This window comes from Diceros bicornis, unplaced genomic scaffold (genome assembly GCF_020826845.1).
Source record: "Diceros bicornis minor isolate mBicDic1 unplaced genomic scaffold, mDicBic1.mat.cur scaffold_67_ctg1, whole genome shotgun sequence".
Lineage (NCBI taxonomy): Eukaryota > Metazoa > Chordata > Mammalia > Perissodactyla > Rhinocerotidae > Diceros > Diceros bicornis.
Window position 1 is genome coordinate 272,123 of NW_026691553.1, and position 27,343 is coordinate 299,465.

Consider the following 27,343-nt stretch of genomic DNA (forward strand, 5'->3'; position numbering starts at 1 on the left):
TGCAAGGGGGTGGGGGCTCCTGAGCCCCCAGGGCCACACTCTGGCCCCTCTGAGCCTCAGTTTCCCCAGGAGCGAAGTGGGGAGGCAGCTTCAGACCAACTCCTGCCGCTCATGTGCTGTGACCCGCGTGCACATCAGGTCACCTGCCTGGGTCTCACTTTCTCTTGGTTCCCTTTGGACACAGGGAGCTCACCCCCTGGGGTGCCTGGGGAGGATGGGCAGGTGGGGTGCTTGGGGTCGAGGGGCTCCCGGGGCGTGAGCGCCCACCCACCCGCCCCCCCTGGCCTTGCAGAACCACTCGTGGAGCGAGCTCTACTCCTTCGCGCTCTTCAAGGCGATGAGCCACATGCTCTGCATCGGGTACGGGCGCCAGGCGCCCGAGAGCATGACGGACATCTGGCTGACGATGCTCAGCATGATCGTGGGCGCCACCTGCTACGCCATGTTCATCGGCCACGCCACCGCCCTTATCCAGTCGCTGGACTCCTCGCGGCGCCAGTACCAGGAGAAGGTCTGCTGGGGGCGGCCCTGCCCGGGTCTGGAGGGGAGGGGGCCCTGCCTGGGGTCTGCGGGGGGAGGGGGCCCTGCCCGGCTCTGGGGGGGAGGGGGCCCTGCCTGGGGTTTGCGGAGGAGGCGCACCCTGGGGGTCTAGGGATCTGTGTGCGCCCGCCACACCATCCTCCCAGCTCCACGTGGTGGGCTCGGGATGGGGCCGGAGGGCAGTGGGGGGCCATGGGGACCTGGGTGGTCTGTGGCTCTGACCAGGAGGCATGGACGCCCCTCAGCAGAGGGAGCAGCTCCCAGAGATGGTGAGAAAGCCCAGGCCCTTCAGGAGGAGGGACATGGATCCTGGAGGGGACGTGGCTGGAGAGATGGAGGGGATACAGGCCGAGGAGGGGACGGGAGCGAGGTGGGGTCTGAATGGGGCAGGGCCAGTCCAGGGGGAGTCAGGGAGCTCCCTGGGCTGGGGGTCCTCTCTGGGAGGTGGGGCTCTTGCGGGGTCTCTGGGCCGGCTCGGGAGGGGTTGGGGTGGGGAAGGACGGAGCAGGGTCCCTCGATGACATGCCGGGTGGCCGGGCCCCTGGGGGGTCTCCAGGGGGGCAAGGATGCCTGGCCACTGGGCCTGTCCTCCAGGTGGGGGGAACCTCCACGGGGCTAGTCCAGGGCCGGGGGTCTGGGAAGGGTCAAGGGACAGCGGGCATTGGGTCCAGCCTCGCTCTCCACTCAGTGCCTCAGTTTCTCCCCTAAGGCCCAGGGTGAGCTCGGGCTCCCCTGCCAGACGCTGCCCCAGGCGTCCCTCTGGGCAGCTGCGAGCCCCCCTGCGGTGCCGGCCGGGTCGGCCGGGTCAGCTGGGCCGGGCGCCAGGCGCCCCGGCTGTCCGGAAGCCGCGGGCCTCGCACCCAAACAGAAGCTGGTGCCGCCACCCGCCCGCCGTCACGGGTTCCGCTGAGCTCAGGGCAGCTGCGGCGGGCAGGGCGGGGCGGAAGCCGGGCCGGGGCGCCCCCGGGGGCGCTGTCCCAGGGACGGCAGGGCCTGGCACCCCCGCCTGTGCCCACAGCCCTGCTCGGAGGGGCTGAGCCAGTGGCTTCTAGAAGGGTCATCGGGAGGGGTCCTCCGGGACGGGGCCCAGCATCTCTGGGGGCCTGGTCCAGCCTGGGGTCAAGGGGCGGGGTTGCAAAACCCAGGAGCCGGGAATGATGGTTCTTCTAAGCACGTCCGAGGCCGCGCGGGGTGGACTCCCGCTAAGGGTTGCGCTGACCCCCCCGTGCCCCCCGTTACAGTACAAACAAGTGGAGCAGTACATGTCCTTCCACAAGCTGCCCGCCGACTTCCGCCAGAAGATCCACGACTACTACGAGCACCGCTACCAGGGCAAGATGTTCGATGAGGAGAACATCCTGGGCGAGCTGAGCGGGCCCCTGCGGGAGGTGAGCGGGGGCGGCCCACGCGGGGACTCGGCCCTGGAGGCGGGCCCGCCGCAGCAGGAGGGACTCGAGCTAGACTTGTGTGCACACCCTGAGCCTCTCGATGCGCCGCCCCAGGCCTGGTCCCCAGGCCGCCGCTCCCCCCTCAGCCCCGTCAGTGCTGGACAGAGGAGGGAGGGCAGGCCGGGGGAGGCCGGGCAGGGTTCCTGGGGCTGCCGGAGTAAGCCCCCATGAGCCGGGGCTTCAGACAACGGAAATCGCCCCCGTCACGTTCTGGAGGCCGGAGGCCCGGGACCGAGCTGTCGTCAGGCTCTGGAGGCTCCAGGGGAGGGTCCTTCCTGCCTCTCCCAGCGTCCAGCATAGCCGGCCGTCCCCGGTGCCCCTTGGCTTGTGGATGCCTCCCCTTGGTCTCTGCCTCCGTGGTCACGTGGCCGTCCGCCGTGTGTCTGTGTCCCTCCTCTTAGACGGACACCAGTCTTTGGACGCAGGGCTGCCCTGCTCCAGGTTGGTCTCATCTCATCTAGTTGTATCCGCAAAGGCCCTATTTCCAGGTCCTGTTCCCAGGGGTCAGGACTTCAACATTTCTTTAGGGGACACGATTCAACCCATGACACTCACTGAGTAGTTATAGAGTGCCGACTGTGTGCCCTGTTCTCAGGGAGTGAGGCTGTGACCACAGTGGTGCCAGAGGGAGAAGCTCTAGGAGGGACGGGAGCGGGGAGGGGGCTGTGGGGTGAGCCTGCAGTGTCCTGGGGGGGGCACAGGCCCCGAGGAGGGAGAGAAGACGTGCGTGAGGTGGGGGAGAGGGGGCTGATGGGCCTCTGCTCGGGGCCTGGGGTCTGCGGGGGCACTGGGGCTTCTGGGGGGGGCATTCACACCATTGCCTCCCAGAGGGCAGGCGCCGTGGTGTACGCCACTGTGTTTCCTTGTATTTGATAATTATTTTCATTCATTCGTTTATACACAGACCACAAAGTGCACAAAACTCACTCAATTCTCTGCATACGGGTTTGCATATTCAGAGGTGTGCCGCCATCACCACCGTCTGATCCCACAACACGCCCGTCCCCCCAAAAGGACACCGTGCCCGTGGGCCGTCACTTTGTTTGTGATCATCACTTAACAGTTCACACGGTTCTGACTTCGAATTTACAAAACCACACGTGTTCAGAAGTTTCCAGCTGCTATCCCAGCTGTATCTTGTTTCTTTTTCTGTTTTTTTTTTTTTTTGCTGAGGAAAATTGTCCCTGAGCTAACGTCTGTGCTCATTCTCCTCTATCTTATATGTGGGACGCCGCCACAGCATGGCCTGACGAGCGGTGCGTAGGTCCGCACCCAGGATTCGAACCTTTGAACCCCGGGCGGCCGAAGTGGAGCGCGTGCTCTTAACCACTGCACCACCCGGCCGGCCCCTCGTTTCCTTTTTAATACAAAACCAAGGCTTGCGGGTGTCTGGGGCGCACTCGCTCTGCTCCCTTCCTGGGATGCGAACTCCAGACGCCAGGCTGCAGGGACAGTCCCGCAATGCGAGGTGGGGGGCGCCAGGGGCATCTCACTCTGAGGGGGGCTGAGCCTTCACTGTGAACAGGGCAGTTTTGTTTGCGTTTCTCTTTCTGCCCCTAACTTCTGCTTGGTTTTCTGCAGGATTTTGGGTCTTTTCATTGTTTTTAGAAATTCTTTATATATGGAGGACCTCAACTCCTTGTGATACAGATTTCTATCCCGATGGCCATGTGCCTTTTAACTTTGCTTGTTTTGTGGCCACAGAGGATTTTTATGCTGTGTACAACACGTGCTCCATGTATGCTTGCTCTACACAGTAGGTGCTGAATGTATGCTTCCTGTACAGAGTAGGTGTTCAATACCTTCTTTCCATAGACAGTGGACATTTAATACATACTTGCTGTACAGCGGGGGCCCCAATACCTGCTTGCTGTATACAGCAGGTGCACAATACATGCACGATGCCCCCCCAGGTTATGAGGGCCTTCATCCACGTTTTCTCCTCACCCCGGATGGCGACGTGAGGACGGGGTTCGAGCTCATCTCCTGCGGGGGGCGGACGCGTCTGGCTTTGCCCCGTGACGGGGCCCCTTGTACTTTAGACTCCAGCCCGCTGTGCACGGGTCTATTTCTGGGCTTCGCCTCGCCCCTGGCCTGTGTGCTCGAGGGCGCCGAGCCCCCGCGGCCCGAATCAGAGGCCCCGTGCGTTTTCATGTCTGGGAGGCCGGCCCCTCCCGGCTCTCCTCCCTCGCGGCTTCCTGCTCTTTGAGCTCTGACTTTGGCTGTTTGCTATTTTTGCTCGTTTGCTCTGTAGGGACCAGACTGGCCCCGTCGTTACACAGCAGACCTGCTGGCACCTCAGTGGGGTTGTGTCCAGTCGTGAGTGGACGGGGAGGGTGGACGCCTCTCGTCCTCGTGACGGGGTGCGTTCTGTCTGCGGGCACCGCGTGTTCCAGTCTCCTCCTGTGCCTTTCTGGAGCGTTTCTGAGTTTTCTCCATACGAGTTGGGACGTTTCTTGTAACATGCACGCCACGCCTTTTTACGTAGCTCTCTACGCCGTGTGAGTGGGGCCTTCGCATCCGTTCCACCTTCTACTGATGGGCTTTTTTGTATGTACGAAAGGTCTTGATTTCCTCCTTGAGGTCAGCTTTCCTTCTGATTCAAATGTATCTTATACGGGCCGGCCCGGTGGTGCAGGGGGTACGTGCGCGTGCTCCACTTCGGTGGCCCGGGGTTTGCAGGTTCAGATCCCGGCGTGGACCGACCCACTGCTCATCAAGCCATGCTGTGGCGGTGTCCTGGCGGCATCCCATATAAAGTGGAGGAAGATGGGCACAGATGTTAGCTCAGAGCCAGTCTTCCTCAGCAGAAAGAGAAGGATTGGCATCAACTGTTAGCTCAGGGCCGATCTTCCTCACCAAAAAAAAAAAAAAAAAAGGTATCCTACAGCAAAGTGCCCACGTCACAGGGCCCTTGACAATGTCCCACAAAGTGGAGTCCTCACGTAACCACCCCCCAGACCAAACACGGCACGTCTCCACCCCCAAGAGCCTCTTTGCCAAGGGCGCCCGTCACCCCGACGTCCCCCACCACTGGTTTGTTTTGAGGTTCTTGTTTTTTATGTTGATTTTTCTTATTATTTGCTATTTTGACTCATTATTCCAGTTTTCCATTGATTCTTTCTTGGGTTTCTAGGTAGTGACGTTAGCAGAGACAGCTTTTTGGGTTTCCAGGTAGTGATATGAGCAGAGACAGTTTTACTTTTTCCGTCCCCTTTCTTGCGTCTGGATGGCCTTTTCTCGTCTGATTGCGTTGGCCAGCGTCGCCAGTCCAGTTACGTGTACAGAACTGGTGCACGTCTGTTCTCGCTCCCGCCTCTGGTGGCAAGACCTGCAGTGTCTGCCCGTTAAGTGAGAGGCTGGCTCTCAGGCTCCAGTGCTGAACGCCTTTCACGGACGAAGAAACTGGGGGTCTGAGGGGTGCCACGGTCCCCAAGGGAGGGTGAGACGGAGGCGGGAGGGGGCGCGTGCGCTGGCGTCACCCTGCCTCCCGCCCCCACAGGAGATCGTCAACTTCAACTGCCGGAAGCTGGTGGCCTCGATGCCGCTGTTTGCCAACGCCGACCCCAACTTCGTCACGGCCATGCTGACCAAGCTTAAATTCGAGGTCTTCCAGCCGGGCGACTACATCATCCGCGAGGGCACCGTGGGGAAGAAGATGTACTTCATCCAGCACGGCGTGGTCAGCGTGCTCACCAAGGGCAACAAGGAGATGAAGCTGTCCGACGGCTCCTACTTCGGGGGTGAGCTTCTGCAGGGCCCTGGGATGGGGGGGTGGGCCCCGGGCGCAGCGTGGGCCGGGGGTGGCCGCGTGTCACTGGCCGCTGAGCGCACCCCCGGCCGCACGCAGAGATCTGCCTGCTGACGCGGGGCCGGCGCACGGCCAGCGTGCGGGCTGACACCTACTGCCGCCTGTACTCGCTGAGCGTGGACCACTTCAACGAGGTCCTGGAGGAGTACCCCATGATGCGGCGGGCCTTCGAGACCGTGGCCATCGACCGCCTGGACCGCATCGGTGAGTGGCAAGTGAGGGGCCAGGGCTGGGGCGGGAGTGGCGTGGCCGAGCTGACCCTCTGGTCCCCAGGCCGAGGCCCTGACGTGCTTTCTCCCCTGGCCCAACGCAGCCACAGTTTCCCAGGAAGTGTGGGTGCCCCCAGTTGTCAGAACTTTCACTCTCTCTGCAAATGTCTGCTGAGCACCTAGTGTGCCAGGAGGTATAGACGGTGGGCCCAGGGGCTGGCTCGGGGCCGCCCTCAGGAGGCTTCTGTCCTAGAGGAGGGATGGGGGGGACCTTTGTGGTGCCCAGTGGAGGCCAGGAGGAGGTGTGGCTGGGCAGAAAGGGAGAGGCGTGTTCTAGGAGTGGACACAGTGTGTGCAAAGGCCCTGAGGTAGGAGAGAGGCCAGGGTGGCTAGGGAGGCAGGAGAGGCCTCGTGGGCCGTGGGGAGGAGTTTGGACTGTAAATTGGGAGCAGTAGGGAGCCACAGGCGATGCTAGGCAGGGGAGCAGCCCATCTGAGTTGCATTCTGCAAAGGTGGGAACTATACTGGAAGGGGGGCCCTTGGGTGTAGGGAGAGGTGGGGGCGGATCACAGGAAGGGTTGGGTGGTGGAGCCCTCAGGACTTGATGATGACAAGACGCAGGACCAGAGAGATGTGGCCCTTGGTGCTGTCTGTGGTAATAAAAATGCCAGCTGGAGAAACAGGGCTGATGGCCGTTAGAGGGAAGATGTCCCAGTATACAGAAAGCGCTCAACATGTTTATATATAATAGGCGCTCAACGATTCGCTGTAAACAGTAGGTGCTCAGCACATGCTTGCTGTGTATATGGTAGGCACTCAGCACTCTGGCTGTGTACAGGCAGATTTTCTGGGTGTGTTGCTGTACGCTGCAGGTGCTCAATGCATGACTACTGTGCACGGGACGTGCAATGCATGCTGTGCACAGCCTCTGACACCTGCTTTGTGTATACAGTGAGCTCTCCATGTGCTTGCTGTGCACAGCAGGTGCTCAATACATGCTTGCTGTGCCCAGTACTCCATACCTGCTGGCTGTATGTAAGAGCTCCCACACGTGCTCACTGTAGACAGTAGGGACCCACATCTGCACGCTGTATACAACAGGCGCCCATACCTCCCAGCTGTATGTAGGAGGAGCTCCCCTGCGTGTGCCCTGTATGCAGAAGCTGCCCCCCGCGCGCTGCATACAGCAGGCGCCCACACCTGCTCACTGTGTGTAGGAGCTCCCGTGCATACAGCAGGCGCCCACACCTGCTCACTGTGTGTAGGAGCGCCCACACACACTTGCCGTGTGTAGGAGCTCCCGTGCATACAGCAGGCACCCACACCCGCTCGCCCTGTGTAGGAGCTCCCCTACATACAGCAGACACCCACACCCGCTCACTGTGCAGGAGCGCCCCCGCACACAGCAGGCGCCCGCCCCGCCCGGCCCGCTGACCGCGCCCGCCCCCCGCAGGCAAGAAGAACTCGCTGCTGCTGCACAAGGTGCAGCACGACCTGAGCTCGGGCGTGTTCAACAACCAGGAGAACGCCATCATCCAGGAGATCGTCAAGTACGACCGCCAGATGGCGCAGCAGGCGGAGCTGGGCCCGCGCGGCCTCCTCGCGCCGCCGCCGCCGCCGCCGGCCACCTCGGCCATCGCCACGCTGCAGCAGGCCGTGGCCATGAGCTTCTGCCCGCAGGCGGCGCGCCCGCTCGTGGGCCCGCTGGCGCTCGGCTCGCCGCGCCTGGCGCGCCGCCCGGGGCCCGCGCCCGCCGCCAGCCCCCCGGGCGCGCCCGCCAGCCCCCGGGCGCCGCGGACCTCGCCCTACGGCGCGCCCGGCTCGCCCGCCGCGCCCCGCGCCGGGCCCGCGCTGCCCGCGCGCCGCCTGAGCCGCGCGTCGCGCCCGCTGTCCGCCTCGCAGCCCTCGCTGCCCCACGGCGCGCCCGGGCCCGGGCCCGCGGCCTCGGCGCGCCCGGCCAGCAGCTCCACGCCGCGCCTGGGGCCCGCGCCCGCGCCCGCCGCCCGGGCCGCCGCGCCCAGCCCGGACCGCAGGGACTCGGCCTCGCCCGGCGCCCTCGAGCCGCCGGACTCCGCGCGCTCGCGCCTCTCGTCCAACTTGTGACCCTCGCGCGCCGCCCCGCGGGCCCGGGGCCGGGGCGGGCCCTCACCCAGACCAAAGCCATGCCCTTCCGCCGCCCGCCGCCCGCCGCCGAAGCCATAGAGGAGACGTAGGTAGTTGTAGCCGGACGGGCGGCCGGGCCGGCGGGGCGGCCCCCGCTCCCGCGCCCCCATCGCCCCGCGCCCACCCACATCGCCCCCGCCCCGGCGGCGGCTCCCTTCACCTCGGTGCCTCAGTCCCCCCAACTGTGAATGGGCGGCCCGGGGCAGGGGCGGCGGCCGTGGTGACCCCGCCCCGCCCCGCCCCGCAGGGGACCGCCGTCCGTCCGAGGAGGATTCCGATTTTTAAGTGCAATACTCGGCCCGCCGGCTCCCCGCCGCCCCCACCGCGCTCACGCAATAACCGGCCGGCCCCGTCCCCGCGCGCACGCCGCGACCTCCCGGAGAGGGACGGCGGCCCCTCCGGGCCGGGCCCGGGGTCCGGCCGCGCCTGGGCGTGGGGCGGTGCCGGGGCCCCCGCCGTCGTGATGAATGTACTGACAGCCGAGGCCGCAGCGCCCCCTGCGCCCCCACGCCCACTAACCCCCACGCCCACATTCCGCGCAATAAACGACCGCATTGGCGCCCCGCCTGCCCGCGTCTCATTGCTCTGGCGACCCCAGGTGGGCGGGCGCCCCGGGACCCCCAGAAGGCAGCGGCTCCCGTGGGTGGCGACAGAGCTTTATTTACACGGTGGCACAGGGCGCCGCGGGGACGCCCGACGTCAGCTGAAGAAGTAGGTGGAGCCCTTCACCTGCTCCAGGTTGAAAGCCCCTGCGGGGAGAGAGGGGACGTCGGCGGGGCGGGGACAGACCCCGGGGAGGGGCCCGAGGAGGAGCGGGGCCCGGGGAGGGGCGGGGTCCGGGGACAGACCCCGGGGAGGCTCCCGGGAGGGCCGGAGCACGGGGAGGAGCGGGGTGTCTGGGGAGGGGAGGGGCCCTGGGAAGCCCCGCCTGCGCCCTACCTGTCTTGGGCACCGACAGCAGCGTGTCCAGCAGCCTGGAGACCCACACGTTCTTGGACGGCTTCGGGGACCTGAAGCCGAGCGCAGGGCGGGGGTGAGGCCGGCGGGACGCGGAGTGGCGGTCGCGGCCGCGCTGGGGCGGGGCGGGGGGGACCTCACCTGGGGCCGGAGCAGAACCGCTTCACCAGGAACCTGGAGAGGTCGTGCAGGATGGGCTGGCTGTGCAGGCGGACGAACTGCTCGCGGCACACCTGGCGGGGGGCGGGGGGAGGGGAGCGGGTGTCGGGAGCCGTGACCCGGGCCGAGGGGCAGGAGGGGTGGGCTCGGAGGTCAGGCGGTGCTCAGGGGTAGGGGCCCAGATGATGGCCGGACTGAGGTCCCGCGTGGGGCGGGCCACGGGGCCAGGGACCTCCGCCCTCATGGGGAGGGGCCGGGGCCGGGGCGGCACCTGGTTCATGACGGCGACGTCGGCCGCGTGTGTCCAGAAGCAGTCGTGCACGGACACGAAAGTCAGGCCCTTCCTGCGGCGGGGCGGGGGCTCCGGTGAGGGGGCCGCCCCTCCGGCCCCCACCACCGACACCCTCCCCAGGCGCCGCCCAGCTCCCCACCGCCGGGCTGGGGGCTCGGGCCCACCACGCGGCCCCCCCCCCGCCCCCCCCCCTGCGCGCTCCGCATCTGTCTGTCGGCCACGTCCCCTCCGCGTGCGGGTTAAGAGTTCTCATCTTGGGAGGAAACCCCTCTGCCCACGCCCGTCCTGCCCCGCCCCCCACCCGCTGCCCGACTGATCCTCAGCGCCCTGTAGGGGCAGCTCTGCCGCTGGGCGCCTCTGGGGGCTCAGGACGGAAACCCAGACGCCTCCGCCAGCCCCACGAGGCTCGTGCCCCCAGGTTTAGCCGCACACTGCACTACCGGCACGCCCCTGGATGGGGTGGAGCCTCCGGAGCTGGGGCCACGGGGACCACCAAGGGCCAGTTACACTCAGAGTGACCGCCCCTTCCCTCCCTGCCCACCAGCCGCTTCCCCATCACTCACACCTGGCTGCCTCAGGGCCTTCGCACCTGCTTACAGTCCTCTCCTGGGCACCAGGTGGCACAGACCCACACGGCTGGGGTCCTTGCCGGCTGCAGGCCTCTGCCCCGGCCCCTGACCCTGTCTCTCAGGGACACAGCACCCCCCCGCAGGGCCTGGCCTCACAGCCTGTCCCCACTATGTGGGTCCCCACCATGTCCTGGGTTACTGAACGCGGGGGAGCGGTGCGGGTCCACCTGTAGCAGTGCAGGGCCGTGAGCATCATGTGCGAGGAGTCCAGCGAGTGGATGAAGTTGGGCGGGAAGCCGTTCTTCTGCTTCAGCGTGTTGGGCTTCCTGGGGGCGGGGCACTCGATGCCTTTCCCAGGGCGACGGAGGTGGCTCCACAGCCCCGGCCCCCCCAACTCCTTGCCCCAGCCCTGGCGCCCCCCAGCCCTCACCAGACCCCTCCCCCTGGTGCCCCAGCCCCCTAGTCCTCACCAGAGTCCCCCTTGGCGCCCCAGCACCCCGGCCCCCCCAATCCTCACCAGACTCCTCCCTGGCGCCCCGGCCCCCACACTCACTGGCTGGTGTCCCCGCTGCTGCTGAAGGTGAGGCTCTGGATCCCGCCGTTGATCTGCGTGGCGGGGTGGGGTGGGGTGGGGTGGGGGCGGAGGCGTGAGTCCGGCCCTGAGGCCGTGAGGGGGCGGGTGGGGGGCGGGGGAGCTGCACGTACCAGGATCTTGGACTCGTGGTGGTACGGCTGGATGATGGGGATGCCCAGAGGCGTCACCCACTCCACGGCTGAGCCCGTGTGGGCGATGAGCCGGGCACTCTCGGTCAGCCAGCGCTGCGGGGAGGCGGGGGGCGGGGGAGGAGCACAGGCTCAGGACTGGGCTCCGGCCGGGGTAGCCAGGGGCCCGAGGGGACCCGAGCCTGGGATGGGGGGCGCACCTGGATGGCCCGGGTGCCCGAGAACATCTCCTGGAGACTGTGGAACACCTGGCGCACGAGGTAGTGGGAGGCCTCCCACACGAACTCCTGGGGGGGGTGCGGGGTGAGCGGCGGGGCCTCCACGCCTGCCCCCAGCAGCCCAGGCGCGGCCACCTCCCAGACTGACCCGGGATCCTGACGCCCTCGCCCCCACGTTCCAGACAAAGAAACTGAGGCCGGGCCCGAGGGGCGGCACGAGCCCCCTCCTCAGAGCTGCCTGCTGCCTGGCGGCCGCCGTTCAAGGTCCGTGGCAGGCTGGGTCTGGGGCGAAAGTGTCTCGTTTTGTGAGACGTCCTCGCCCCGGCGCACCTGGGGGAAGTCGCTGAGCTCCCGCAGCCGCTTCTCGATCTGCAGGCGGCCGCCGTAGCGGGTGACCCCGTACACCACGGTCATCACCGTCTGCTTCACCACCTTGCGGCCGATGAAGCCCTCCAGCACCTGGGCCACCCGCACGCCCTGCTCGGCGTCCTGCTGGCGGAACACCTCCACCTGGGCAGGCGTGGGGTTGGCGGGGGTCAGTAGTAGGTGGGGCACACGCACCCCGTCTTCCGCCCTGTCCAGCAGCCCTGAGGCCCCTTCTCTTGTGACCCTCACTGTTCTCCCGACACCTCCCCCAGCAACCCACCTGGATTGCCCAGTCACATCACGGGTGACTATACCCCAGGGGTCTGCAATGCCCAGGGGTCTGCAGGACAGCGACCCCGGCGGGCTGTGGGGATGAGAACGGCTGGGGCCTGGCGTGCCCACCTGCGCAGCCACCCCGCTGTACACGTCCTGCGGCAGGTCGGAGGGCATCAGGTTGACGGAGGCGGCGCCCACGCTGTCCCGGCCCAGGGCGGCGTAGTGCTGCAGGCCGTTACAGGAGCCGTCCTGGGGCGAGGGGGCCGTGAGGGGCGAGACAGGGCAGATAGGCACGTCCACGGGCACGGATCCCAGCCCTGCGCCTCCCTGGCACTCTGCTCACATCACCAGGTTGCTGGACCCTGATCCTAAGAGGGTTCCCCCGCCACAAAGGGGAAACCGAGGCACAGAGAGGCAGAGGATGAGCCTGCACGGGGCCATACTGGGGCTGGACCCCACACACGGACACCAGCAGACACAGCGGGATGTGCAGGAGCTGGACACCCACACCATCCCATGGAACCTCAGACCCGAGACGCCTTAGCCAGGCCCCCCATGGGCCGGGCCCCCTGCACCCCGGGCCCCCCAGCTCACCTGGTGAACCGGGAAGTGGGAGATGTGGGCAGCGGGGTCAGGGGCACGAACAGCCTGGGCAATCTCCATGCAGCAGGCCAGGGCTTGCCAGGGCTCGTCTGCTTCCATCCACCACTTCCGGCCCTGCGGGAGGGCGGTCAGAGTGGGGCTCGGGCCGGCATGGCCGGGCGGGCTTCCTGGGCACCCAGTGAGGACACAGGGAGGCGGGGACAGAGCCCCCGGGACTGGGGGAGGCGGACGTGGGCCCGAGGGAGCAGGCACGGGTCTGGAGGGGGGCCACCCTGGAGTGAAGAGGCAGCGGAGCTGCTGCCAGGCGAACAGAGAAAAGACCAGAAAAAAGGCGACGCCACGCGTCTGCCCTGAAAAGAACCCAGTAGGGAACTGAGGGGACGCCCGGAGGACGTCCGAGGGGGTGCTGAGGTGGCAGGACCAGAGCGAGGAACAGGCCGGGACACAGGCAGGGAAGGAGGAGGACACAGGCGGGGAGTGGGGAGGACACAGGCGGGGAGTGGGGAAGACACGGGCGGGGAAGGGGGAGGACACGGGCGGGGAGTGGGGAGAACACGGGCGGGGAAGGGGGGGAACACGGGCGGGGAAGGGGGAGGACACGGGCGGGGAGTGGGGAGGACACGGGCGGGGAAGGGGGAGGACACGGGCGGGGAGTGGGGAGGACACGGGCGGGGAGTGGGGAGGACACGGGCGGGGAGTGGGGAGGACACGGGCGGGGAGGGGGGAGGACACGGGCGGGGAGGGGGGAGGACACGGGCGGGGAGTGGGGAGGACACGGGCGGGGAGTGGGGAGGACACGGGCGGGGAAGGGGGAGGACACGGGCGGGGAGTGGGGAGAACACGGGCGGGGAAGGGGGGAAACACGGGCGGGGAAGGGGGAGGACACGGGCGGGGAGTGGGGAGGACACGGGCGGGGAGTGGGAGGACACGGGCGGGGAAGGGGGAGGACACGGGCGGGGAGTGGGGAGGACACGGGCGGGGAGTGGGGAGGACACGGGCGGGGAGTGGGGAGGACACGGGCGGGGAGGGGGGAGGACACGGGCGGGGAGGGGGGAGGACACGGGCGGGGAGTGGGGAGGACACGGGCGGGGAAGGGGAGAAGGGCCCGCCTCCCCCCCTACCGTCATGGGCCGGTCGGCCGAGTCCAGGACGTGCTCCAGCACCTCGTCCGCGAAGGCCAGGCGCGCGCGCAGCGACTCGCGCTTCTTGAGCCCCGTGAGGTTGACCAAGTGGATCTTGAGCCAGTCGAGGCCGTGCGGGCCGAGCGGGCGGCCCTGGGCGAACTCCAGCAGGGCGCGCGCCAGGTCGCTGCCCAGGTGGTTGAAGTGCGGCGGGCAGGGGTAGGCGCGGCCGCGGAAGTCCATGTTGTGCGGCAGCCAGAAGACGCGTCGCCGCAGGTGCTGCGCCAGCGAGAGGCGGTAGAGCGCGTCGGCGCGCAGGCTGTGCATCTCACGGGCCGCCTTCAGGCAGCGCGCCAGCTCGCGCCGCAGCTCGGCCTTGCGCGCCGGCGGGGCGTCGCGCGGCAGGCGGCCCTCGGGGGCGCGGGGCGCCTCGGAGAGCGGCGCGGGCACGCCCAGGCGGGGGCAGCCCTTGGCGGTGAAGAGCTCCAGCACCAGGTCGAGCACGCGCCCATTGACGCGCCAGGCGCAGTTGCCCAGCTGGGTGAGGGCGTCCAGGGCGCCGTGCAGCTCGGCGGGCGGGCAGCGCTCCAGCAAGCGCTGGTGCTGCGTTGTGCCCTCCACCGAGCGCATGAGCTTCGTGGGGCTCAGCAGGAAGGCGCCCGAGTGCGGCGACGTCCAGGGCAGCGGCGGGCACAGCATGGGCACCTCAGCCGCCTCGAAGGTCAGCGTGCGCTCCGCCGCGGCCGCCAGCAGCTGCGTGAAGGCCGGGTGCGGCTTCAGGATCCCGATCTGGGACGGGGCGGGTGGAAACCGGTCACGGGGACGAACCCCCAAAGGCACACGGCGGGCGGGCAGCCCCAGGACCCCCTCACACGCCCTGACCCTGAGACTGGGTCCATGACCCCAGCGGGACTTGCACAGGACCCCGCCACGTTCCAGGAGGCGCCCCACCAGCTGCGCCCCCGCCTTCTCAGCCCCCACGCTCTGGGCTCCTCCCCCGGGGAGCCAGGTGAGTGTCCCGGCCGGGGCCCCGCCCACCTGGCGGAAGCTGCGGAAGGAGTACACGTGGTAGAGCACGGGGATGAGCTTGGGGGGGCCCTGGGGCGCGGCCAGGCTGCTGGGCATGTGCACGGCCCGCACCAGCAACTCGGCCAGCTGCTTGCCCAGCTGCACCAGCACAGGCAAGGGCCAGGGCTGCTCGTGGGGGGCCTCGGGCGCCCCCAGCGCCTCCCAGTGCTGCCGCGGCAGGCAGGGCTCCGCCACCTGTGGGGCAGGGCGCGTCAGAGGCCGGGCGCACAGCTGCGCGCCCCGCCGCCCCCGCGGTGGAAGACTGCTATCTTGGTTTACAGATGAGGGAACTGAGGGTGGCGGAAGCAGAAAGTGGCTGGGTCAGGGGGCAGATCGGCTGCCCCGGGGAGGGAGGGGAGTGGGAACGTGACCTCCGCTCAGGGCCTCGGTTTCCCCACCTGGAAACCCACCTGGGCTCCCCAGCCCCGAGGGACCCCGGATCCCAGGCCCCAGAGGTAGCTCCCCGCCCCATCCCAGGCCTCACCTGGCCGTCGGAGGCCAGCAGGTGCAGGTACTGCGAGTAGCGCTTCTCCAGGTCGCGCACCTGGTTGCTGAGCAGCTTCCTCTGCACGACGTGCCGGTTGAAGGCGCGCAGGCCCAGCTGCTGCGCCAGCGAGAGGAGCGACTCCCCCTGCGGGGGCAGCGCCTGCAGCGTCTGGGGGGCGGCGCCGTGAGCCCCCGCCCCGGCCCCCCGCCACCCCAAGCCCGGCCCATCATGCCGGGCCCCGCCCGCCGCTCCAAGCCCCGCCCCCGCGCGGTCCCTATCCGCCCAAGCCCCGCCCACCGCCCAGGCTCCGCCCCCATCACCCCGAGGGCCCACGTCTGCCCCAAGCCCCGCCCACTGCCTATTCTCAGGACCCATCAGCCGAGCCCCGCCCCCCGACACGGTCCCCGCCCCCTGCGTCCGCCGACCAAGCCCCGCCCATCATCCCAAGCCCCGCCCGTCGCTCCAGGCCCCGCCTCGCCCACCTGCAGCAGCAGCTGCGCGCACTCGCGCTCGCCGAGCAGACACAGGTACGGGAGGAGCGTGGGGCGGCCCTCGCGCGCGGCCTGGGCCTCGCTGGCCTTGCTCTCCTGCAGCGCCCGGCACAGCGCCGCCTCCCACCGGGCGCGCAGCCCCTTCAGGGTCTTCCGCTGCGGGGGCGGAGGCGGGGCACAGACGCGGGGTCAGCACCGCGCCCTCCGGCCCCAGCAGCACTCGAGGCGCCCAGGCCTGGAGGTGGGACCCCCGGGAGGAAGGGGCCGTGCGGGGGAGGGGCCTCGGGAACCCAGTGGCTACTCAGGGACTGGCCCTGTCCCCAGCGGTGGGTGGGCACCGGGAGGAAGGAAGGGGCCGGCGGCGGGGCGGGGAGAGGGGCGGCCACCCCGCGCGCCCCGCCAACCAGGGGACCCCGGTTCAGCCGAGCGCCTCACCGCACGCAGGACCTCCGGGGTCAGCCGCGGGGCCTTCTCCACCGACTCCACGGTGACGGTGGTGGCCATCTCGACGCGGAGCTGCTCCTGGAAGAGACGCTCCAGCTCCTTCTGGGGCAGGTGCAGCCGCGGGTAGGACACGGGCAGGTCCTGCGGTGGGCACAGGCGGGTGGTGAGGCCCCGGGCGCTCCCGGGGACACTCGGCCACACCGGAGGTCGGGAAGAGCAGCTGCCCACCCTGCGCTTCCCAGGACCCCCACCCGCCCCGCAGAATCACACCCGCCGCTCCGATCGTCAGGGGAAAAGCAGAGGCCAGAACGGCAGGTACAACGGCTCGGCAGGTCTAAAACAACATAGAATCTGCCTGTCTTCACTGGGCAGGGCAGGAAGACAGTTCAAGGACCTGGACGCTGTTCTTTCCTCTTTAAATTTGGAACAGGTGACTCGTCCAAAACAGAGAAATCAACAAGGGCAAAACCGAACGCATTGAGAATCAAAAATATACATCCACACAGACTTGTGCACACGTCCACAGCAGCATGATTCTAAGGGCTAAAAAGGGGAACAACTTGAGTGTCCACAGATGGGTGAATGGATACACAACACGGCCCACCCACACACTGGAATATGACGCAGCCATGAAGGAGGCCCTGACACAGCCACACCGTGGATGGACCTTGAACACACGACGCTCAGTGAGAGAACCAGACACAGAAGGACACACGGTGTGTGATCCCATTGATGTGAAATGTCCAGAACAGGCACATCCACAGATAGGAAGTGGGTTCATGGTTGTCAGGGGGTGGGGAGGGGGATGGGGAGTGACTGCTCATGGGGATGGGGCTTCTTCTGGGGTGATGGGATGTTCTAGAACTAGATGTGAATATACTAAGAAACACAATTATACTTTAAAAGGTGAACTGTATGGTAGATGAATTATATCCCAATAAAAACAAAAGCCCAACAGATGGGGTGGCTGCCCCCCACCCTCCCTGCTCCCCCTGCCTGGGACGCACGCAGGTGCTGGGGTCCGGCCCCTGCCGCGGCTGTCCAGTTTTGGGTAGTCACACCCACTCTGCACGACTCCTGGGCTCTGCCTACAGCCGAGTGTCCAGGTGGGAAATGGACGACAGCGTGGCCGTGGCCCCCGAGACGCACATGGCGGCCTTCTCCCCCTCGTGGCCCCTCCCAGCTGCAAGCTTAGGGCCAGGCTCGCCAAGCCCGGCTTGTTCAGCCTCCAGGCAGCAGGGAGGCTCCTTGAGGAGCAATCAAGGGAGACCCCGTGGGGACGCGGCAGCCCCAGCTCACCTTCTCGTAGATGTCCCTGAGCAGAGGTGAACTGCTGACCTGGGGCGGGGGCCGGGGCTGCGGCGGGGGCCTGAAGCCGGGCTGGGCCTTGCACACGGCCCTCAGCAGCACCGCCTGGTCCTCCTCGCACAGCGGCAAGCCGGAGAAGAGCCCGTGCAGCGGCAGCCCGTCCTGGGCCATCTGCTGCAGGCACCTGCGGGGGCATGGGGGGCACACGGTAGGCAGGGACCCATCTGAGGGACGGGCGGCCCAACCACCCTGCAGGTCTCAGTGCCAGGTGGCCATCAGGGCTGCAGGGGGTCCCAGCCCCAGCCCCTGACCCGTTGCTGTGTCCCCCGCAGGACCACCCACACCCACCCACCTTTGGATGGTGCTGGCGTCCCGGTCCAGCCGGCCCAGGCACTGCAGGGCAGCTGCATAGGACAGCAGGTCCGGGGCCAGGCCGGCGTCCTTCACCATGAAGAGCACGTACACCAGCTCTCTGAAGGAGCCCTGGGGAGACCACACCGGGGTGAGGGGCTGGGGGGGCCCGGCTGCCCCCTGCCCCCTCCAGACCCCTCTGCAGCCGTCGAATGGGCAGGGGAGGGCTGCTAGTGGGTAACAGACGGTCCACCTGTCGCTTCTGTGGTAGCAGAGATGCTGGCATGGTGGCGACACCACGGCCGGTCACACGGGAGGTTTGGGTTTGGGGGGGTGTTAATACTTTTTGGTTTTGTGGATACAAACACACACAATTTCGGGGTGTAAAAGGGGGCCCCCTCGAGGTCAGCCTGGCCACGAGATGCTCCCCAGTGCTGTCCTGTTCAGAGGACTACGTGGGGCGCCTGGGCTCTGTCCACTCCTTTCACTTCCTTCATCTGCCTGCTTGGGGTTGGCAGGCTCCTCTCCCTAGTCTCCTGAGGGGGATGCTGTGTCGCCAACCCCAGACCTGCCTCCTCTCCCCAGGCAGGCGTTTCGGCATCCATGTCCCTCTGGGCACGGCCTTGGCTGCTCCCGTGACTGAGGTACACTGTTCTCATCTCCAAGTGTCTGCTCATCTCCCTGCAAGTTCTCTGACCCGTTGTGGGTTAGGAGAGCTGTCACAGACCCTCCGAAGGGAAGGAATTCCAAGCATCCTCCTCCACAGTCCTGCGGCCCTTATTTGAGACGTGCTGTCAGATTGGGGACCACGGTGCCGGTGACTCCGGCTTCGAGGCGCTCATCTGAACGACCTTGGACGGGCTGCCCAATTCAGCAGTCAGCAGCAACACACATCATTTAGTTTACATTTAAATTAAACACTTAGTTCTTCACGTGTGTGGTAGCTACATGGGCTGGTGCAGATAAAAAGACCTCTCCAGCACTGTAGAAAGTTCCACTGGACGGTGCTGGCCTAGAAAAAGCGTGTCTATCCCACCTTAAAAAATTGTTTTTAGTAATATCATTGTCGATATGAAAACACACATTTTAAATTTCACCTATTCTCACTCCCTCTCCTAAACACACACGTGTAGCTCGAAGCTCTGGATTAGGTCCCTCACTCCTCCCAAGAATCTGGCAGGGTCCTCCGTCTTACAGATGGGGAAACCAAGGCTCCCCATCTGTAGAGAGGAGGAGTGAGTGGCGTGGGCCACACAGCAAGTGGCAGACACAGGACTCACACTCAGGTTGGTGACAGCCGAGCCCCCTCCTACACACGACGGCTGCTGGGAAACAATGACTTACGAAGCCAACGATGCCCATGACGCCCCCGCATGACACAGAACAGTGCAGGGTCTGTCCTGGGTTGACTGGTGCCCCGTAAATTCACCTGGTTCCTCAAGTGAAATAGGGTCTCACAGATGTAACAGGGTCTTCAGACCTAATTAGTTAAGACGAGGTCATCTGGATTAGGCTGTCTTGTAAGATAGCCAAGTGACCATGGAGGCAGTGAGTAAAATGAGGCGGCCACAGCTCAGGGACGCCAGAGCCCCCAGAGGCTGTAAGAGGCAGGAGGGACCCTCCCCTGGAGCCTCCGGAGGGAGCACAGCCCCGCCACACCTTGACCTCGGATGTCTGGTCTCCAGGACTGAGAGAGAATTAATTTCTGTTGTTTTAAGCCGCCTGGTTTGTGGTGCCAGGAAGCAGCGGCCCCAGGAAGCTTGCCCATGGGCCCGTCACAGAATGTCCTGCTCTTTGCTGGGGAACCTGAGGGCCCGTGACCTTGGGTGGGAGCACACGACCTTTCGTCTCCCCCAACTCCCTGACTTTAATATGCTCCCCACAGGGACGAACACAGGCAGGAAACCACCTGTGCCCGTCGCCCGTGGGGACCTCGCGCATCTCCACGCCACGTCGCGGTGACACAGACGGAAACATGATGGCCGTCACGAGGCTGCTCCTGGGCCTTGTTGTTAGTGCATCAGAAACGCACGTCACATCTCTGCCACGAGTCTGTCCTCATGTGTCAGCACCTGTGATTTCATGTAACTGCTTCCTTTGTTTGCCTATTAGCAGCTTTTCCTGCGGCTCCTCAAATTAGGGCTGCAGATCCACAGGGAGGGAGGATGTTGGGGATGTTCCTCCCTCGCAAGGTCATGTAAGTAACACTCTCCTCAACAACCACAGGTCACAGAGGAAATCGCAGGGGAAACTGTCCAACACTTGGAAATGAGGAAAACAGAAAGACGCAGGATGCAGCTAAGGCAGCGCCCAGAGGGAAATTCATAGCCGTGAATGCCTGCATCCAAAAAAGAGGATCTCGAAATAACAACCTAACCTCCTACCTTAGGAAACTAGGAAAAAAAGCAGCAACTAAACCAAAAGCACCCAGGTCGTTATCCTGAGGAGGGTCTGCAGGCCGCCCTGGATGCCAAGAGTGCCCCCTGCACCAGATGTCGGGAAGCCTGGTCCAGCAAACCGGAAGGAAATGCACCAAAACATTAGCAAAATTTCTCCCTTCTTTTCTGGTCATTCTCAAATTTCCCTTTGAGGGCTACAGGCGATTTATATTTGACAAGCCTCAAACAATTATTAAAACAGTAACAGACAGAGAACGTGAACTTTGGGGCTAAAAGACAAAGGTCTCAATCTGAGTGTTCCATTGGTGGCTGGGAGCCGCAGGTAAGTCCTGCCCTCTCTGGCCTTAGCTTCCACCCCTGACAGGCAGGGTGGGCCTCCCGCAGGGACACCTCTCTCCCCAGGCCGGGCCGGCCGCCGCTCACCTTGCGAGCCCAGCCGAGCATGACGGTGTTGTACATGGCGAGCGTGAGCAGCCGTGGCGGCCGGGACTTGCTGTGCTGGATGACCAGCACGTGGTGCGCGAGGGGCAGGTGGCCCGTGAGCAGGCAGCACTCAAAGAAGGCAAGGAGCCTCTGCTGCTGGCTCTCCAGCTGTGCCCTGGCCCCGCTGTCTGCCGGGGCCTGCTGCGCCTCGCCGCTCAGCCTCTGGGGGGCCTCCTGCAGCAGCCAGGCCAGCTGCTCCTCCCAGGGGTTGCAGGGGCTCCCCTGCTCCCAGCGCTGTAGGCACGCTGCCAGCTGCCCGTTCAGCAGGCGGGGCTCCACCCGCAGCTGCTGCTTGCGGGCCAGCTTCTGGGCCCGCTCCTGCAGCTTCACCTCCAGCCGCTGCCGGCGCTTCTGCATCGTCCACTTCTCCTTGTCCAGCTTCTCCGCCCAGCGGCCGCTGAGCCCCGGAGCAGCCCCCTCGGCCCCCGGCTGTGCCTTCCGGGGGAGCTGGAAGCCACCAGCCTCTGGGAGTCGAGCCACGTCCACCCTCTTCACCGTCACCTCTGACACACAGTCGGCCTGCAGCTGCCGCACCCGCGCCTCGAGCACTGTGGGGGCAAAGGGCGAGGACGTCAGGGGACCACACATAAGCACCGGTCTCTCCAGACCCCACTGGGCTTGGAGCGGGGAGGCGCTGGTCTTGCCTGGTCCTGAGGTCTCAGTTCTATGTATCCGCTGACAACTCCCGAATGTCCTGGGTTCTCGGGTGGGCACACCCCTCACCCACTCACCACTCTCCACCTGAACCTCTCCACTCAATGCCCCAGACAAGCTCCTCGTGTCCCCCAAAACTGCTCCTCCACTTCTTCCCCAGTTACTGGCAGCTCTGCCCTTCCAAGTGCTCAGCCGAGAACCCCGGGATTGTCTACAACTCTCTCCCTCCACATCGAGTCCCTCGGCATATCCTCAGGGCTCTGCCTTCAAAACCAATCCAGGGGGGCCGGCCCCGTGGCTTAGCGGTTAGGTGCGCGTGCTCCACTGCTGGCAGCCTGGGTTCGGATCCCGGGCGCACACCGACACACTGCTTCTCCGGCCACGCTGAGGCCACGTCCCACATACAGCAACTAGAAGGATGTGCAGCTATGACATACAACTATCTACTGGGGCTTTGGGGGGAAAAAATAAAATAAAAAATAAAATTATAAAAAAAAAAAAAAACGATCCAGGGGCCCCAGGCACCTCCCAGCCCTCACGTCCTCCCACTCCCCCCCTCGCACACTCTCCTCCAGCCATAATGGCCTCAGGGCCTTTGTATGTGCTGTTCCTGCAGCCTGGAAGACACTAACTTGACAATCCACAGCCCACCCCCTCAACACCCAACAATTCACAGCCCATCCCCCTCAACACTTGACAGTTCACAGCCCACTCTTCTCACAACACCTGACAAGTCACAGCCCACCTCCTCACAACACCTCACAATTCACAGACCATCCTCCTCAACACCTGACAATTCACAGCCCACTCTCCTCACAACACCTGATGATTCACAGCCCACCTCTCTCAACACCTGACAATTCACAGCCCACTCTCCTCACAACACCTGACAATTCACAGCCCACCCCCCTCAACACCTGACAATTCACAGCCCACTCTCCTCACAACACCCAACAATTCACAGCCCACTCTGCTCACAACACCCAACAATTCACAGCCCACTCTCCTCACAACACCTGACAATCCACAGCCCACTCTCCTCACAACACCTGACAATTCACAGCTCACTATCCTCACAACACCTGACAATCCACAGCCTACTCTCCTCACAACACCTGACAATCCACAGCCCACTCTCCTCACAGCACTTGACGATTCACAGCCCACTCCCTCAACACCTGACAATCCACAGCCCACTCTCCTCACAACACCTGTCAATTCACAGCCCACTCTCCTCACAACACCTGACAATCCACAGCCCACTCTCCTCACAGCACCTGACGATTCACAGCCCACTCCCTCAACACCTGACAATCCATAGCCCACTCTCCTCACAACACCTGACAATCCACAGCCCACTCTCCTCACAGCACCTGACAATCCACAGCCCACTCTCCTCACAGCACCTGACGATTCACAGCCCACTCCCTCAACACCTGACAATCCACAGCCCACTCTCCTCACAACACCTGACAATCCACAGCCCACTCTCCTCACAGCACCTGACGATTCACAGCCCACTCCCTCAACACCTGACAATCCACAGCCCACTCTCCTCACAACACCTGACAATCCACAGCCCACTCTCCTCACAGCACCTGACGATTCACAGCCCACTCCCTCAACACCTGACAATCCACAGCCCACTCTCCTCACAACACCTGACAATCCACAGCCCACTCTCCTCACAGCACCTGACGATTCACAGCCCACTCCTTCAACACCCACAATCCACAGCCCACTCCTGCTCTGCTGTTCCTGAGCACAATCAGCAGCCAGTCACACAGGCACCTCTCACTATCTGTGGCAGTTCTGTTCCACAGTTGCCACAACACCAGGCTAGCAAACACCCAACCAGTGCTCCTGGGGAAACACAGGGTTCCTGCGAGCCTCTCGTCACACTCTCGCCAAGTGATCAACACAGCCTTGTGTTCTGTGTGTTCCCTTCTGACACTTTACTTCACATACATTGTTGACTTGTTCACCCCGAATTCACGGCCAGCAGCCCTATAACTCACACTTGATGAAGCTCATCTCACACACGCATTTTCTCCAAGAGGCATGTCGCAGCCTGTCTGTGCTCAGGAACACCGGACAGCACCTCAGCACTACGCTTGGGGGCTGTTTTAAACAGCAAAATCACCCACAAAAAGCACAAGAACGCAAAAACGTGGCAGCAAGTATACCCCAGAAAGGACACTCGTCTACAGCAACCACTAAGACGAGAGGGCAGTGCATCGCCTGGGCACCAGGCAACTCCAAGTCCTGCTGCTCTGTGCTCGTCTACAAATGACCTCGCCTCGAGTACTGATTTTCGGGTTACAAATAAATTTTAGCTACGAGGCGACACTGCAAATATGGGATGCACGGATAACAAGGATGAGCCATATCTGTCTCCTGCCTGTGCCCCTCTCTAGAACATCAGCCCCGAGAGAAGGGCTGGCCTCGTTCCCAGCTGAGGGCTGGCACACAGCGGGGGCTCAGGAAAGACTTGCTGAAATAAAGTGAAAAGGCAGGTGTGAACTTGGCCCTCAGAGCGGGCCAAAACACTGGAATGCACACGAGGGACTTGCAGGCTGGAACGTGTGGAGAAGGAAACGAGACAACAGTGGGAGGGAGCCAGGATGTGGGTACAGGTCTCCTCCCCCAGGCGGCGACATCGGAGCTGAGCTGGGAGGTGAGAAGGCACCAGCTCTGCAGAGACTGGGAGACTGGCAGGTGCAAAGGCCCTGAGGCAGCCATGGCTCCTCCTGGCAGAGGCTGAGGAGGCAGGCGGAGGCCATGGGAGTATGTGGCCCTCTGTGGGGGTTTAGAGTTTACTCTGCACAAAGGAAACAGTTGGAGGGTTTTAGGCTGGAGAGCGAAGTGATGATGTGACTTAGATTTCCAGAACCTTCCCCTGGCTGAATGATATATCTGGGCTTTGCTTTAGAATAATTAGGCGAGTAAGAAATGAAAGAAGATTGCCGTTCAAGCTGGTAGCACTTGTGTCTTTATGTCTGTGTATACCGAATTCTCTAAAATAAACTTTCTCTTTTCAAAGGCTCCCCCACCTCACCCCTGGCTGCTGGACACGCATTGGACGTGGGGCGGGAGGGGAAGGGGAGACGCTGGACACCGAAAGGGAGAGGACGCAATGTGGTGAGGAAGGATACACGCCCCACCTCCCTCTGGAGGCTGCCAGGGCTGGGCTGTCCTTCCAGGTTACAAAGACCAGAAGGACTTGGACTGGGTCCCATGGGCACCCAACCCCAGAGAGCTGAGCCAGGGCATACGCGGGGCAGCTCACGGTTCGAATCCCGGCTCTGCACGACCAGCCGCGTGTGGCCTTGGGTGAACCTCTGCAGCCATAATCGACTGCCTCGTCTAGAAAGTGGGAGCACCTGGCGGGTCTGGGGTGCAGGGAATCACAAGCGCTGGCTGTCATCAGCTCAGCGGGCCCTCGGGGCCACCAGAAACGTGGGGACCACCGTCAGTAACCCTGTTTTACAGACGGACATCCCTTCTCGTGGGGTCACAGCGAGGAGCTGGGGAGGTGACCCCCAGCGGAGCGGCGAGGGGGAGACAGGGAGGAAGGGGTCCGGGCTCACCCTCCAGCAGCTCCGCGTGGCCCCAGTCCTTCCCGCGGTCTTGCTCACAAGGGCTGGCGGACGAGCTCCTTCGGCGGCCCCAGACGCCTCCCAGCGCCCCTGCAGGAGAGGAGGGGGTTGAAGGGGGTCTGGAGTCTAGGGGGGCTGGCGGATCCTCATATGGACAGAAATCGCAGGGTCCGCGGGCAAAGCAGCCCTGAATTCAGTGGAAACTGTCCGTGGTCTCAGGTCTCTTACTGGAAAGAAACTAAGAAGTCAAAGGTGAAGGGGACCCCACGCGCTAAGAAAACTGGGGCGTGGGATCAGGAATAAGGGGTTCCTCGAACTAAAGGTACAGGGAGTTAAAAGGCCAACAGCCCTAAACCCCAAATAGGGGGTCGGCGGCTCCAAGAGAAACCAAGAGTCAAAGGTCAAAGTGCCCTGCCGACTCCCGTCAGGAGAGCGGGCCAAGGGCGAGTGAACGCGGGGTCGAGTCAGTGGGCTCCCCAGAAACCCACAGGGCAAAGGGCAAAGGTCGGGGTGGCTGGATCCCGGGGGCCGAGAAGCCAAAGGTCACCGCCACTAGTGGAGGGCGTGGGCAGCGGCCGCGGCGTCTCCCCCGGGCCTCCCCTGCGTTACCTTCCTCGGCCAGGAGGCCAGGGTGGCCCGCCGGCCACAGGGCCCGCCCGAGCCCGGCCGCACCGCGGCCCCAGCGCAGGGCCGACATCCCCCCGCACGCGGACCCGCCGTCCACCCGCACCACGCGTGCGCCGTCCGCGCCTGCCGGGAGTTGTAGTTCCACGGCCTACGGCGGCTGCGAAGGGACCGCGCGGCCAGAATGGCGCCGCCGGAACCACAACTCCCAGCAGGCAGCGGGGCCTCGGAAGCGCGAGGGCATGCGCAAACGCGGCCCTCTGATTGGCTCTTCCCTCTGTCAAGGAAGGGCGGGATAGAGCTGTTGCTTGGGCAACACGGGGTGACTCTAAGTCGGCTTTGGGAGGATCCGGAACCTGGAATTTTTTTTCCCCACCCTAAGGAACAGTCGCCTAATAATTAGGACAGCGTTCTGCAATTTAGAGATTCCTGTGCGCGATCTTCATGGATCGAACGCCAACTTTGGGGCCAGAACTATTATTATCCCCAGTTGATTGTAGAAGCAGCTGAGGTCCAGAGAGGTCAATCAAGTCACCCAAAGACACACAGCATAAACATTAGGGAGACTGGGATGAAAGCCCAGATCTGTCTGACTCCCAGACGGATGTTTTTGGGCTATTTCCCTGGACATTTCCCTCATCCACTCCTCTGGCCTGAGTTGGCCCGCTAATTCCCAAGCTCCCAGGGGCGGGGCAGAGTGGGGCAGGAGGATCCGACTAACCTATTAAATTAAGATGATGACAGATGGAATAATCCCTGGAGCTTGGAGCTTCCCAGCCCCGGCATCCAGGGTGATCCCACTTAAGAACATGCAGGGCCAGAGGTTTAGAATCGGGCCTGGAAGCCATGCCCACCTATCTCGTTCAGCTGGGGAAACTGAGGCCAAGGGAGGGGAGCAGCTGGTCTGGGATTAGCCGGCATGAGAAGGATAAGAATAAGAATATCTGGGGTAACTGTGTTCCAGGCGGAGTTCAGAGCAGGTGCAAAGGCCCCGCGGCAGGAGCTTGAGCAGAGCAGGGGTGGGGAGAGGGAGTAGACACGACCACAGCGGGCCTTAGGGGCCTGGGCTCCAGCTGCCTCCCGTCCCCAGATGCCGGGGCCTCGGTTTCCCCAGAGTGGAGGCAGGACCCGTGTCCAGAGAGGCCAGACTCCCCAGCAGGCCTCCTGACAGCACATTCCAGACGCGGCTGCCCACGCGGCCTGTGTGCTGATGCCACCGGCTGGGAATGTCTTCCACACGCTGCGGCGTCCTCCGGAACGTGCCCCAGCCACCTCGAGATGCCCAGGGGCTGTGACCTCAGACCTGACTCACACCTGGGGGTGCCCTGCTGGCCCCAGGGGTCTGAATCCGCCAGGCCTGTTCCCCAGGACGGAGAGACGCCCCCTCACACCCTGCAGTCTCGGGGAAAGGAAGCTGGGCTGAAAGCCAAGACTCGTGAACTCTTTCTCCTCGCCTTGTGCCTCGGTTTCCTCCTGTCTCCAGTGGCCGTCGGAATTTCCCCGAGAGCTGGGGTCCGGGGGCTGGGTGGCGACAAAGCGATTCCTTCAGTTCCCCCTCGGACGCGGGGGTCTCCCTTCGCGCCCCCCGGCACTGACTCCCGTCTCAGCCCCCTGGCTGTGACCTGAGAATCCGTCACCGTGTCGTCTTCTCCTTGTATTTCTTTCTACGGCTCCTCGTCAGTGTGTCCGTACGTGGCGCTGGCTTTCCGCTCCTGATAGTGACCTCGAGTTTCCGTGCAAAACCAGGGCAAGAAAAATATCCATCACACACGGGACGGTGGATGCGGGTGATACTGGAGGGGACGCGGCATCAAGAGGCTGGAGTTCGGGCGACACTGTGTTTCGGAAACTTCGCAGATGTTAGCTTCTCACCCAGAACGCTTCATCCTAATTGAGCCACGGGACGTTCGGGTGATCCCGGGTCGTGGGACCCCCTGGGAGACGTCGGAAGCGTCGGTGATGAGAAAGGTCGGGAAGGTG

General features: G+C 64.4%; 3 protein-coding genes across 6 annotated transcripts in view; 2 read left to right on the forward strand and 1 right to left on the reverse strand.

The window, feature by feature from the left end:
* HCN2 (hyperpolarization activated cyclic nucleotide gated potassium and sodium channel 2) overlaps positions 1-8,730 on the forward strand; it is a 22,029-nt gene extending 13,299 nt beyond the window's left edge. Inside the window, 5 exon segments of the mRNA XM_058537736.1 lie at positions 293-511; positions 1,782-1,928; positions 5,491-5,731; positions 5,839-6,003; positions 7,462-8,730. Coding sequence (XP_058393719.1) covers positions 293-511; positions 1,782-1,928; positions 5,491-5,731; positions 5,839-6,003; positions 7,462-8,111 — 1,422 coding nt within the window. The 3' untranslated portion in view covers positions 8,112-8,730.
* BSG (basigin (Ok blood group)) overlaps positions 1-27,343 on the forward strand; it is a 92,832-nt gene that overhangs the window by 26,224 nt on the left and 39,265 nt on the right. The gene's annotated exons all lie outside the window — the stretch shown is intronic.
* On the reverse strand, positions 8,703-25,465 carry POLRMT (RNA polymerase mitochondrial). 4 transcript variants are annotated; one of them, XM_058537732.1, is made up of 21 exons: positions 25,349-25,465; positions 24,731-24,829; positions 20,427-21,034; positions 17,606-17,736; positions 17,245-17,437; positions 15,937-16,086; positions 15,493-15,657; positions 15,008-15,178; positions 14,494-14,718; positions 13,456-14,244; positions 12,326-12,448; positions 11,858-11,980; positions 11,420-11,599; positions 11,072-11,158; positions 10,854-10,967; positions 10,702-10,754; positions 10,376-10,474; positions 9,559-9,631; positions 9,270-9,361; positions 9,111-9,181; positions 8,703-8,920 (listed from the first exon to the last, which is right to left on the reverse strand). In XM_058537732.1, the coding sequence occupies exons 1-21, from the start codon at positions 25,434-25,436 to the stop codon at positions 8,871-8,873; spliced, it is 3,684 nt and encodes a 1,227-aa protein (XP_058393715.1). In that variant the 5' UTR covers positions 25,437-25,465; the 3' UTR covers positions 8,703-8,870. The 4 variants fall into 4 exon arrangements, with proteins under 4 accessions (XP_058393715.1, XP_058393714.1, XP_058393716.1 ...); XM_058537731.1 differs by having other exon boundaries at positions 10,376-10,496; XM_058537733.1 differs by lacking the exon at positions 9,559-9,631 and having other exon boundaries at positions 10,376-10,496.

What these genes read in the sequence shown, in the direction of transcription:
- POLRMT (XM_058537731.1), bottom strand. Translation starts at nt 25,436, where the DNA reads ATGTCGGCCCTGCGCTGGGGCCGCGGTGCGGCCGGGCTCGGGCGGGCC. An exon ending in TGGCCTCCTGGCCGAGGAAG is followed by an intron (nt 24,830 to 25,348) that starts GTAACGCAGGGG and finishes CCTCTCCTGCAG; the next exon opens with GGGCGCTGGGAGGCGTCTGG. An exon ending in AGCTCAGCGACTTCCCCCAG is followed by an intron (nt 11,159 to 11,419) that starts GTGCGCCGGGGC and finishes CACCCCCCCCAG; the next exon opens with GAGTTCGTGTGGGAGGCCTC.